General features: G+C 51.3%; 1 protein-coding gene across 1 annotated transcript in view; it reads right to left on the bottom strand.

The window, feature by feature from the left end:
- Nucleotides 1-5,967: 5,967 nt before the first annotated feature.
- Spsb4 (splA/ryanodine receptor domain and SOCS box containing 4) overlaps nucleotides 5,968-11,926 on the bottom strand; it is an 87,632-nt gene continuing 81,673 nt past the window's right edge. The window contains exon 3 of the mRNA XM_004663613.2: nucleotides 5,968-7,342. Coding sequence (XP_004663670.1) covers nucleotides 7,215-7,342 — 128 coding nt within the window. The 3' untranslated portion in view covers nucleotides 5,968-7,214. The remainder of the gene's footprint in view (nucleotides 7,343-11,926) is intronic.

The following is an 11,926-nucleotide window of genomic DNA, read 5'->3' as shown; positions in this document are numbered from 1 at the left end:
TTTATTTATTTATGTGTACGTGAGAGAGAGAGAGAGAGAGAAAGAATGGGCACACAAAGGTATTTTGCCCCTGCAAAGGAACTCCAGACACGTGTGCCAATTTGTGCATATGGTTTTACATGGATGCTGGGGAGCACACCAGGCTAGTAGGCTTTTCATGCAAGCGCCTTTAGCCACTGAGCTATCTCCCCAGCCCCCAGTTTTGCTTTTGTCTCAGAAGATGTGCTCAGTATATTCTCTTCCTGACGTGTGTTGCAGTCACCTTCTCATTTCTAGTATAAATATCTGACCCAAAGCAACCTATAGGAGGAAAGGGCATATCTCAGGCTCACAGATTCCAGGGGAAGCTCCAACACCGCGGAGGACCTGGTTCACATCCATACATCCACGGCAGAAAGAGAAAAACCAATACCAGCAAGCATGGATAGTCAGAGCATAAGCTGGCTCTTTAAATGCCTCAAGATCCACCCCCCAGGGACATACCTCCTCCAGCAGGAATCTGGCTACTGGAGACTTAGGTAGAAAGTTTAATCAAGGTTAAGGCACTTGCCTGTGAAGCCTAAGGACCCATGTTCCACTCCTCAATACCAGACCACAAAGGTGAGGCAAGCACAAAGTTGCACATGCCCACTAGGTGGCACAGCGTCTGGAGTTGTATAGTAGTGCCTGAGGCCCTGGCATGCCAATTCTCTCTCTCTCTCTAAAATAAATAATAATAATAATAATAATAATGAAAATACCAGAATCTGCTAGGCGTGTTAGCACACATCTTTAATCCCAGCACTCTGGAGGCAGAGGTAAGAGGATAACTGAGTTCAAGGCCAGCCTGGAACTACAGAGTGAGTTGCAGGTCAGCCTGGGCTAGAGTGAGACCCTCCAAACAGACAAAAACCTGAGTCTATAAGGGACATATATTTGTATTCAAACCCCATTAAAACCGATAAAGGCACCGTGCTGTTGTTCTGTTTTGACCTTCCTAGTGTTTGAAGCTGACCTCGGTGGACTAGACCAATCAGATTCTCTTGTCTGCTGATTCATCCAATGGGAGGCACTGACAGGAGACGGGACGCAAGAAAAGAGACAAGTCAGGGCGGGTACTTCCTTCCTCACTCCTCCCTTGCCGCACTGTGGCTGGCCCTGGCTGCGTTCCTCCATTGTAGGGGCTTGTTTCCTTTAAGTGGCTCTCTCCCAGGCATGGTTTTTCTTCATTTAAACCTTTTCTGGGAGCTTTGAGCCCACAGATGGTGTTGCCTTCCCAGTGTTGTGGAGGTGGGGACCCCCCTGGGTTGCTGGTTTCCCTAAGCCCTGCCTGCTCTTCTCTAAGTGGTTTCTCTATTATTGACTGCATTCTATGCATTGAGTGTTCAGGCTGTTCCCTGCCAGAGCTCTGACTCACATTAGCGTTGCTGGAGTGTCTGAGTACCTCCCAGCTTCATGTGTGGAAACCCTTACTATTCGTGTGACAGTGTCTGGCGGTAAAGCCTCTGGGACATGATTAGGTCAGGAGGGTGGAACACTTAGGAATGGGATTCGTGCCCTTATGAAAGATGCCTAGAGCTTTTTTGCACTCTGCTACATGGGAGAAATGAGCAGTCAGTGCCAAAAAGAGACAATCAGCTGAATCTGATTATGGTGGCCTGATCTGGGACTTCCAGAACTGTGAGAGATGTTTAATTTTCTGTTGTCTATCAGCTACCCAGCCTGTGGGGCTTTGACACACATAATCAAGACCCTCTCCTCTCTCACTGCATCCTTGGCCCACGCAGTTGGTCCTCTGTTACCCAGACCCCCCGACATCCTCCGTGCCTCTGGAAGTCCGCCCCATCTCCAGCATTTGCTCCGCTGCCTTCTTCCTCCCTCCTGGACGCTCATGTCACCAGCGGGCAGCTGACTGCCTTCACCTGTCTGCCCGCCAGGCTCTTGGGTCTGTCACAGAGCTTGTTTAGGCAGCTCTTCCTCCAATGCCACCCCTGTGCAACCAATCGTCAACCTGGGATGGATGGAAAGTCCCCAAGGCCCAGGGACAATGCTGCTGAGGCCTCTGGGCTGGCTGGAGGGCGGGCAATGCTTTACTCTGGTCCTTCTGCGTGGGCCAATGGGCCCGGTAATCATTCATACTGGGTCATGTCATGGGACAAGAGCTCTGCTTGTTGGGCAGAGAAAGCAGGTGGGACACTGCCAGGACAGGGCTGGCTCATCACTGACTCACTTTAGTCCTCAAACCCATCGGAGAAGTGGAGTGGGAGTGATTATTATTAGCCTGGCAAGTGTCTTCTGGAAGGATGCCAGGCGTGGGAATACTAGCTGGCCGACCCTGAGCTGCCAGTCCTCACTATCTCTGACTTGTCTTTGCATTCAAAACCATCTGCTGAATACTGAGCCCCTTTCAATCTTCTCCTTACTCGTGATTCTAAAGTTACTCCCATGTTTCTGGGAAATCGGCCACAGACCATGGGCTTCACAGGTCAGGGCGCTGGTGGGGCCAGAATTAGCTCTTCAAGAATTATGAAGCATCGGGCAGACGTGGCTGCTCCACCCTTCCCCGCTTTCCAGAGTGAGCAGCTCCACACTGCTGGAGGCCAGAGGGAGGCCTGGGACACACTGCCAGCCGTGGCTCAAGCACACTGGTGATGGCCCCAGGTAGCCTCCTTTCTTCCTGGGGCATGTTGGGTGCCCTGTCTACTACTCACGAGACTGCTTTAGCTGGGTGTCTCATCCAGTGCCCACATGGCATGTTAGAGCCAAGTTGCACACAGGACCTTAAAACTTGATGCACTGGTCCCTCCCAGAGGTCTGCAGAAGGCCTGGGCCCTGGGACTTTTCACTAGGTTCTTCAAGGGGCTGTAATGTGCAGCCCTGCTGACTAAACACAGCACCCAGCTCTTGTCCTTGTCCTCCAGGACTTCAGTCTAACCAGGGACACACATTGTTCCCATTCTGGGTAAAGATCCTAGAGTGTGCAAGCACCTTGAATGTTGGTGGCTGCGACAGATACCTTAAGGTCAAGGGCAGAACAAACCATCTTTCCCTTCTGGACCCTCCTTTATGTATGTATGTTATGCTATGTATGTATATATGTATGTGTGCATGCATGTTATATACACATGTTCCAGTATGCCATGGACTTGATACCCATGAAGGATGCTGGCAGTGAGAAGTCCCAATGCACTGCGGGAGGCTGGACCCTCCATTCAGCTCAGAATTGGCCAGCGTTACCAGGAAGGAATGTGAGTCTGGCCTTGACCATGTCTCTGTTTTTCAAGAGAAGTCTGGACTTGTCTGCAAAGTCACCTGATTATTTTCTTCATAGAGCTCAATTTTAATAAAACTGTACACATATGAAATGGGACAGTAAAATATATCAGCAGGCTGGGCTATCTCTAAAGCCCTGGGCAAATCTTCCTGTTTGGTACTAAAAGTGGAGATTTCTACTCTTTATCAGGGACCTAAAGAGGAATGTCACATGTATTCCTATCAAGAAACTGACTGGGGGCTGGAGAGATGGCTTAGCGGTTAAGCGCTTGCCTGTGAAGCCTAAGGACCCTGGTTCGAGGCTCTTTTCCCCAGGTCCCACATTAGCCAGATGCACAAGGGGGCGCACGCGTCTGGCGTTTGTTTGCAGAGGCTGGAAGCCCTGGCGCGCCCATTCTCTCTCTCTCCCTCTATCTGTCTTTCTCTCTGTGTCTGTCGCTCTCAAATAAATAAAAAATAAATAAAAAATAAAAAAAAAGAAAGAAACTGACTGGGAGGGAGGTCCTGCCAAGCAGAGACAGCTGCCTGGCACAAAACAGTTGTCACATAACTGGGTTTCTTACTGCCTGCTGGCCACTTTTGTTGGGAGTATTGTGCAGGGATGAAATCTTTCTTTCTTTTTTTATTAGAGAGAGCACGAGGGAGAGAAAGAAAAGTGATGTGCCAAGGCCTCAGCTGCTGAAATTGAACTCCAGATGCATGTGTCACCTAGTGGGAATGTGTGACGTTGTGCTTGCCTCACCTTTGTGCGTCTGGCTCACGTGGGATCTGCAGGTGAACATGAGTCCTTAGGCTTCACAGGCAAGCGCCTTAACTGCTAAACTGTCTCTCCAGCCTGAAATCTTTATTTCTTATTGCAAGATGGTCCACGAAGGGACCAGATTCTGGTGTAGATGATGGAGGGGGGGGAAAGCAAGAGACAGAGGATTATTTTTTGTTTGTTTTATGAGGCAGGGTCTCACTCTAGCTCAGGCTGACCTGGAATTCACTATGTTGTCTCAGAGTGGCCTTGAACTCACGGCGATCCTCCTACCTCTGCCTCCCAAGGCTGGGATTAAAGGCATGCACCACCATGCTTGGCTTTTTTTAAAAATAGTTTTTATGTATGTATGTATTTATTTATTTGGGAGAGGGGGTAATATAGAGGGAGGTAGAGAGAGGGGAAGGGGCGGATGGGCATGCCAGGGTCTCTAGCCACTACAAACAAACTCTAGACATGTGAGCCACCTTGTGTATCTGGCTTTACGTGGGCACTAGGGGATTGAAACTTTGGCTTTGCAGGCAAATTGCCTTAACTGCTAAGCCATTTCCCCAGCCCGAGGGTTTTTTGTTTTTGTCCAGGAAGAGGAGATGTAAGGTGAATAAAGACTTAACCACAGTACAAGCAGGGATTAGATGGGGTACCCTACCCCTGGTGCCCATCACATATGCTATTCATGAAAAGCTATTAGCGCTTGCCAGAAATAAGACATAGAAAGTGTGGCGAAACCCCACGGAGGACAGGAGGAGCTGGGTTATGGCTGCAAAAGCAAGGGTCGCGAGACTCTCAGAATGTCTGTCCAGGAATGGTTGTGTATGCATGTTCCCCTGCACCAGTACTTAGGGAATGCAGATGTCCAGGCCGGGCTGCCTAGGAGCACTGTACGGCCATAGCAGCACTGCAGTGACCCTGGCCTTAGCCGAGCTTCCAGGGCTTGGGGATTCCCGTTCCAAAAGATGAGAGAGCAGGGGCTGGAGAGATGGCTTAGCGGTCAAGGCATTTGCCTGCAAAGCCAAAGGACTGGACCACAGGACAAAGGGGGCCCAGTCCAAGTACTCCAGACAGTACCATGGGTGCCTGGAGCAGCATGGTCAGGCAGGGAGGTGAGGGGCCGATGGCTCGGGGCAGGCAGAGGCTGGTGGAGAGCCTATGTCACCCCGTTCTGAGAGGGTGAGGTGAGGGTGGCGAGGGCATTGTGGGGATGCAAGAAGCCATGCAAATGAGGAAAGAGAGCAGAGAGGGGCTGGGAGAGGGAGGGTCCTGAGTCACTGGTTACCTGGCCCAGCACCTACAGTGTACAGGGGAGGAAGTGACTTACCCAAGGTTACTGTGTGTAAATGAAGAAGCCGAGACTCAAACCCAAGCCTCCAGATGAAATCGCAAAGCTTCCAAGGCTGGGCCCGTCAGGTTTCCTCTAGGAAACCCTCCCTTCCCCCAGATTTTCCACTCCTTCCCAAGCTCCTTCTCACCTTCTAACACTGACCTGTGAATGTCAACTGCGCAGGCGGGATACATCTGCATTCTGGCATCGAGTTCCTATATGGGCTGGCACAGTGCATGGCATGTGGGTAACTGCCGAGTGAATGCTCTGCTGGTCCTGAGCTGGTTCGCTTCCTGACCTGGACTCCTAACCTGCTAATAGGCTTGAGCGGAACCCAGCCTGGCTCTGCTTTCCGCTTTGATGTCACGTGTTCAAGGCCGACTCCAGGCCTGCTTGAGTTTGCCCTGACTGTCCCTGGACTTTCATGCAGAGCCCCCTGTTCCCTGGGCACCTCAGCTCTGATGTCAAGGCTTTGGCCACCTTTGCGGTCTTGGGGGTCACGTCTTCAGCGCAGGGCTTGGCAGCATCCCTGGGATGGGGGCTCCAGCGGAGACTGCAGACAGGAAGTGTGTGGACAAGTACTTCCACGCCTGGCTGCAGACCAGCCCCTGGCAAAGAGCACCTCTCACACAGCTCAAGGACTGAATGACAAACTTTATTAGAAACGCTCCTTACTCGTTGGTCACATTCACATTAAAGTGGGGTGGAGGGACCAGGCCATCTGGCTCTGGTAACCCAGCTGTGGTGATTTCCAGTTAAAAAGGAGTCTAGCAGGAGAGCATCCAGAACACACAAGAGATGCCAAATGGTGGCGCTGGCGCTGGCGGTGGCGGTGGCGGCGACGGCAGCAGCATTCCAAGGGGGGACCAATCTTGGGGCAGGCAGCAAATGTATCTCTTGCCTCCACCCTTCCAGTCACAAGGCCACCCCAGGGCCCTCAGCTGATAAATAAACAACACATCACACACACACACACACACACACATTTGAAACAAAAAACAAACTCATGGGAGTCTCCTAAAGTGAAAACAAAAATAATTTGCTCAAAGAAAGCTTTGTGACGACCAGAATGGATGGCTGCCAGAGCCCCGGGCACACTAGGAGGGTGCCCCAGCCCCAGGGTGTCTCAGACTCTGTGTCACAAGGCCTTCGTCCCCCCCCACCCCCACCCCTTAGCACCTTTGGCCTTGGACGAATGCTGTCCTTACCACACTTGGCTTTTAAAATGCCAATGTCACTTAAAATGATCATACCCAAGAATAAGCTCTGTCCCTGGGGTGAGTCATCAGACTCAAGTCCCTGAATAGAGGGGTGGGGACAGTCAGAGAACAATGTCTCCGGCTGAAGAAGGGCAGGGAACGGGCTAGGAAGCCCGCTCAGAGAGGTGCGCCCAGGTACTGAGTGTGCTGGGGTCACGGCCAGCTCTGACTGGGGCATCCCTGGATGACTGTCTCTCAAGTGGCACCAAGTCCTAAACTGTAGGGACAATCCCGCTGCCCTGGCATGAGCACGCAGAGAAGGGACCAGTGAGGAGCTGCTCCTGTCATTCATTATTCAGAAGCGATTTTTTCCCCCCACGCCTGTCTGCGGCGGGGCACTCAACAGTCTCCTGCCTGAACGTTTCATTCATTCGCGTGAACAAGAAAGCACGCTCTATGCTCGGGACAACTTCGTGGCCGCAGGGGTTTGGGCCTGGGTGGTGCTTCCTGGACAGTCAATACTGGTGGCAACAGTCACTCCCTTGCCAAGTTTGGCGACATGCACGTCCTGATGCTCTGAGGCTGAAAGTCCAGGGAGCCTTGGACATGCTGTATGACCGTGGGCGACCTCGAGTGATGATAGGCCCGGTCCTGCAGGCTGTCTGCTGCCTGTTGGTGCTGCTCACTGGTACTGCAAATAGTTCTTGAGAGACTGAGGCAGAGGCAGGGAGCTGATGTCCTGCAGGCGCTGGCGTCCCAGGGCTGAACGGATGGATCTCCGGCACAGGTCCATCAGCGGCAGGGGCTCGGCTGCAAAGAGAGAGACGCGTAAGCGCCCACACCTCCTCACCCCTGCCCCGGGTGCCTGCCTCCCACCTGCGCCTCTGAGCTGGCCCGAGGACCTGTAGCTTCCAAGGAGTCTTCTCTGCTGGCAGTAGGAGGCCAGCCACAGTATGGAGCCAGGCCAGATGGAAGGATCTGGAATAAGTGACCAGCACTATTAAAAGAAAAGAAAAGAAGAGCCGGGCATGGTGGCGCACGCCTTTAATCCTAGTACTCGGGAGGCAGAGGTAGGAGGATTGCTGTGAGTTCGAGGCCACCCTGAGACTACATAGTTAATTCCAGGTCAGCCTGGACCAGCGTGAGACCCTACCTTGAAAAACCAAAAAAAAAAAAGAAAAGAAAAGAAGAAAACCAGGAGCAGCTCCTAGAGGGAGGATAAAGGCTGGTTTGGGAAGGCTTTGTCTCTGACGCAGGGCTTGGTGTCTCTCAAGATGAGAATGTTCCAGTGGTTCTGGGAAGATGGCTCAATGCTTAAGGGCACTTACTTGCAAAGCCTGTTGGCTGGGGTTCAAGTCCCAAGCCACCCACGTAAAACTTAACAAAAAGTAGCTAGTGCAAGCTGTGTGGCGCTTGTTTGCAGTGGCAAGAGGCCCTGGTGTGTGTGTGTGTGTGTGTGTGTGTGTGTGTGTACATAAATAAATTAATACAAAAAAAACTGCCTGCAGGGGATGTTCTTTTAGAAATAGGGTAATGGTTGTCCCAGCTGCTCAGGAGGCTGAGGTAAGAAAGGCCAGGAGTTCAAAGCAACATAGCCAGACCCCATCTCAAAACAGATAAACAGGTTACATCCTGAGAAGTTTCGGAAATTTCTGCAAATCCTCAAACTTTCCCTGCAGCCTCCTTTGGTGGTCAACAGACAGGCATTTTCTTCCAGCACTCAGTTTGGAAGGAGCCACAAGTTAAAATCCATAAGCAATGACATGTCTGCACATAAGAGTTAAACCAAGTAACCTGCGTGGATTGTGGATTCTTAATTTTAAGCATTGTCTTACTGGCCACGAGGATGCGGCGCCGACTAGCCCAGGGCCAGAGCCATCCCTGGGAGCAAGGGAGAGTTCATGGCACGGGATGTTTAAAGAAATGAATACTTTTAGAAGCTGTGAGACATGCAACAATTCCCAAGTGCACAGGCGTTGGAACTAGGCAGCTCCCGGGAGGCCTCAATGGGAGGACATGTGCAGGGGGCTCTGAAGGGCGGGAGGAGCGCCCCGGCCCGTGAGAGTGGCAGAGCTGTGTGCAGGGAGAATGGGCGCGAAACAGGAAGTCAGGGGGGCTGAGGGAGGGGCATGGTGCTGGCCAGCCGACATCGGGAAGGTGGAGAATGAAGATGATGATGGTGCCCGTGTTGTCTCACATAGCTACGTAGGCCTGGTTTTCCCTGGCCTGCAGGAGTATGTGGGAGGCCTGAACTGTTTGAAGGCTGTCTGAGGAGCAGCCAAACTCTTAAGTAGCAAATATTAACACCCAAGTTGTGCGGTAACGGGAATGTGGCCAGCGCGGTTTACAGGAACCTTTGTTCACTAAAGCTGCAGAGTTCACCGAGCAGGCAGGAGACTTGGTGTGAGTGTTGGAAGCCAGGCTCAAGCCCGTATCCTGCTGCCCCTCGTTGAAGCCAGACCCCAGAGGTAATGGCTTCAATCCCTGTGTCCTCTTCATCTTGCAATTCTCATATAGAATGAGGCTGGCCACAGGAGGCTGTTTCCCCTCTCTTCTCCAGACCGGAGGCTCAGCCCAGTCTCAGGGTGTGTGCCCAGGCAGGCACCTTACCTGTCCCTCACGGGATCCGCACCTCTCCTGCACCAGTGTCCTTGCTCCCTGGCCCTCATATCCTGTACACATGCTGCACTGCCCTCGCATATCAAGCCCTTGTCCCAATCATCCCATCATCAACATTTGCCATCTACTTTAATGTGGGTGATGAGCTCATATGGGGCCAGGAACATCACTACAATTCGGATGAATGTAGGTATCAAACTCATATCACAACAACCCCTTGAGGTAGGAACTACTATTATTGTCTCCATTTTTTAAGGTGGGAAAAGCTTAAACACAGAAGCAAGTCACTTGTGGAAGAGAGCACAGCTTGTGAAGGGAAACACTGGGAACTGAATTTGGGGAACTGGAACCTGTCACAGCTCAACCACATCTGCTGAGCATCTGAGAATCTGCCTTTCCCACGCTGCTCAGCTTGTCCCACTGGGATCTCAACACAGCTTGCTGAGGCTGACCAGGATACCTCATTCCTACGTCACATAGAAGGAAATGGAGGCTTGGAGAGCTGGAGAGACTCGTCCAGAGTCACACAGCCTAGTTCTGCATTTGGAGTGGCATACCGCCTCCCTTCAACACCAGGCAGTACAAGAAGGTGGCCTCAGGGTGAGAATAAAGGCCGAGTCACCTGCCTCCTAAGCTCCTCGTTGACTGTTCCACAGCCTCAGTCTCTTACTGACCCCTCACCTGGCCATTTTGCAGCTCATTGCTGCCCACCTGTTTCGTATTACTGTGACAGGGCCACCTGGAAGCAGCCATGCCACTGTCCCTCACCAGTGGGAAAATTAAGAGTTTCTCTTCACACAATGGGAAAATGAATCATCCCTGAGAATGAAGGAGCCTCAGTGACGTGTGGTCATGAGCTTCAGTCTCCCAAATATAATTCCAAATGAGAGAAAAGTGAGGGGCAGGGCTGCTTTTGCATCTTGGCTTGAGCTCCAGCTACCCTTAGAGGCTCCTTGCGAACATCAGCGCACGGGGCACCTTGATGCCTGTACACGCTCTGCAGGTGGGGCACACTTCAAAACGAATGCACATCCAAAAAGAGTGCCTTGCTCACTGAGCCAGTTCCTCAGCCTCCCGAGGGGTGGGTAGGAACAGTCAGGCCAGGCCCCTGACTGACATACAGTTGAAAGAGGCTGGCTTCGCTCACTCCCACCCGCCTGTGGGCAAGAGACAGCTAGCTTCCCTCTTCCAGCCACACTTTTTCTCATTTTCTCAGCCACACTCCCATCCGTGGGCTATTTATGGTGACAGTGGTGTGACGTAGACAGCCCCTTGCCCTTAACAGGATTCCGCTGAAGAGTCCTTTGTCACAGGCCATCAGCTCCAGAGGTACCTTGGGGAAGGGTCACAATTTACTTATTGTGTTTCTACAAATGCCTCTACCCATCACCTCACTGACAACCACCATCTGCTCTTTACAAAACAACTGGGCTGAAGAAATAGCTTAGCAGTTAAAGCATTTGCCTGCAAAGCCAAAGGACCCAGGTTTGATTCCCCAGGACCTGTGTAAAGCCAGATGCATAAAGTGGCGCATGAGTCTGGAGTTCAGTGGGTTGAGGCCCTGAAACACCCATTCTCTCTGTCTCTCTTCTATCTTTCTCTACTTGCAAATACAAATAAATCATTTACTTGTAAGTGAATGTGTGTTCGTGTGTATGAATGCACAGTGTGGGGATCAGAGCACAGCTTTCTGGTCAGTCCTTGCCTTCCCCCTCATTTGAAACGGAGTCCTTGTTCAAAGCTTGGTTTGTGAGCCTCCAGAATTCTCCTGTCTCCCCCTCCCTTCTCCCCGTGGCTGTACTGGGATTACAGAAGCCTGCCATAGCTCCCAGCTTTTTACATGGGGCCTGGGGATTGAACTCAGGTACTCAGAGTTGGAGGGCAGCTTTGGGGCAACAGGGACCCCCAAAGTAAACTAGAAGTGGCAAAAGACAGTGGAAGTGTTCTTGAGCCTGCAAATGGGGAATCTGGTTTTTCTTTTTCTCATTCTTTCCTGGAAGGTCATGTCCTTCCAAGAAGGATGATACCTTTTTTAGGAATGTAGATGGGTTTGTTCCTTTTTTCCTGGAAACCTGGTATGAGAACTGAGCTGAGCAGCTCAACCCCCACCCACTGAATTCCCATTAAAAACCCCAATCATGGTCCCCAGCTGACTTTCCCATTTCTGGGAAGCCCTCCTGGGTGGGAGCTTTGCTTTCTTCCCTTCTCTTGAGCTCAAAAGTAAAATCTTCCTGAACTTCATCCTCTATGGTCTGTGGATTTCGTTCATTGAAGTTCGTAAGACAAGAGCCTGGAAGCCACTGACTCAGTGGGCATTTTGTGTGGCTGTGGGTATCTGGCATCTTAACTCCTGAACTGGGAAAAGCTCTGTTCCTCTCAAAGACACCCCAAGTTCCCACATCAGGTTCATGGCTGGTGTTTTATCCACTGAGCCATCTCCCTGGCCCTCCACATCTAACTTTTTATGAAGTCACGGGAGCCAGGTGCACATCTGTGTCTATGTGACGAGTATTCCAAGGTATTTGTTCTAAAAGTTCTTGTGTGAGTACTGGGCGTGGTGGTTCACACCTTTAATCCCAGCACTCAGGAGGCAGAGGAAGGAGAATTGCCTTGAGTTCAAGGCCACCCTGAGCTAGAGTGAGACCCTATCTTAGAAAAAGGAAAAAAAAAAAAAGTTCTTGGGTGAATTTTTCTTCTATACTCCATCACTAACCCCCGTGTGACCCAGAGTGAATCATAAGATTTCCAGGGACTCTTTTTGCCATCCATAAATTT

This window comes from Jaculus jaculus, chromosome 17 (genome assembly GCF_020740685.1).
Source record: "Jaculus jaculus isolate mJacJac1 chromosome 17, mJacJac1.mat.Y.cur, whole genome shotgun sequence".
Classification (NCBI taxonomy): domain Eukaryota; kingdom Metazoa; phylum Chordata; class Mammalia; order Rodentia; family Dipodidae; genus Jaculus; species Jaculus jaculus.
The sequence above is the reverse complement of the archived record's forward strand: the minus strand, read 5'-3'. Positions and strand labels throughout refer to the sequence as shown.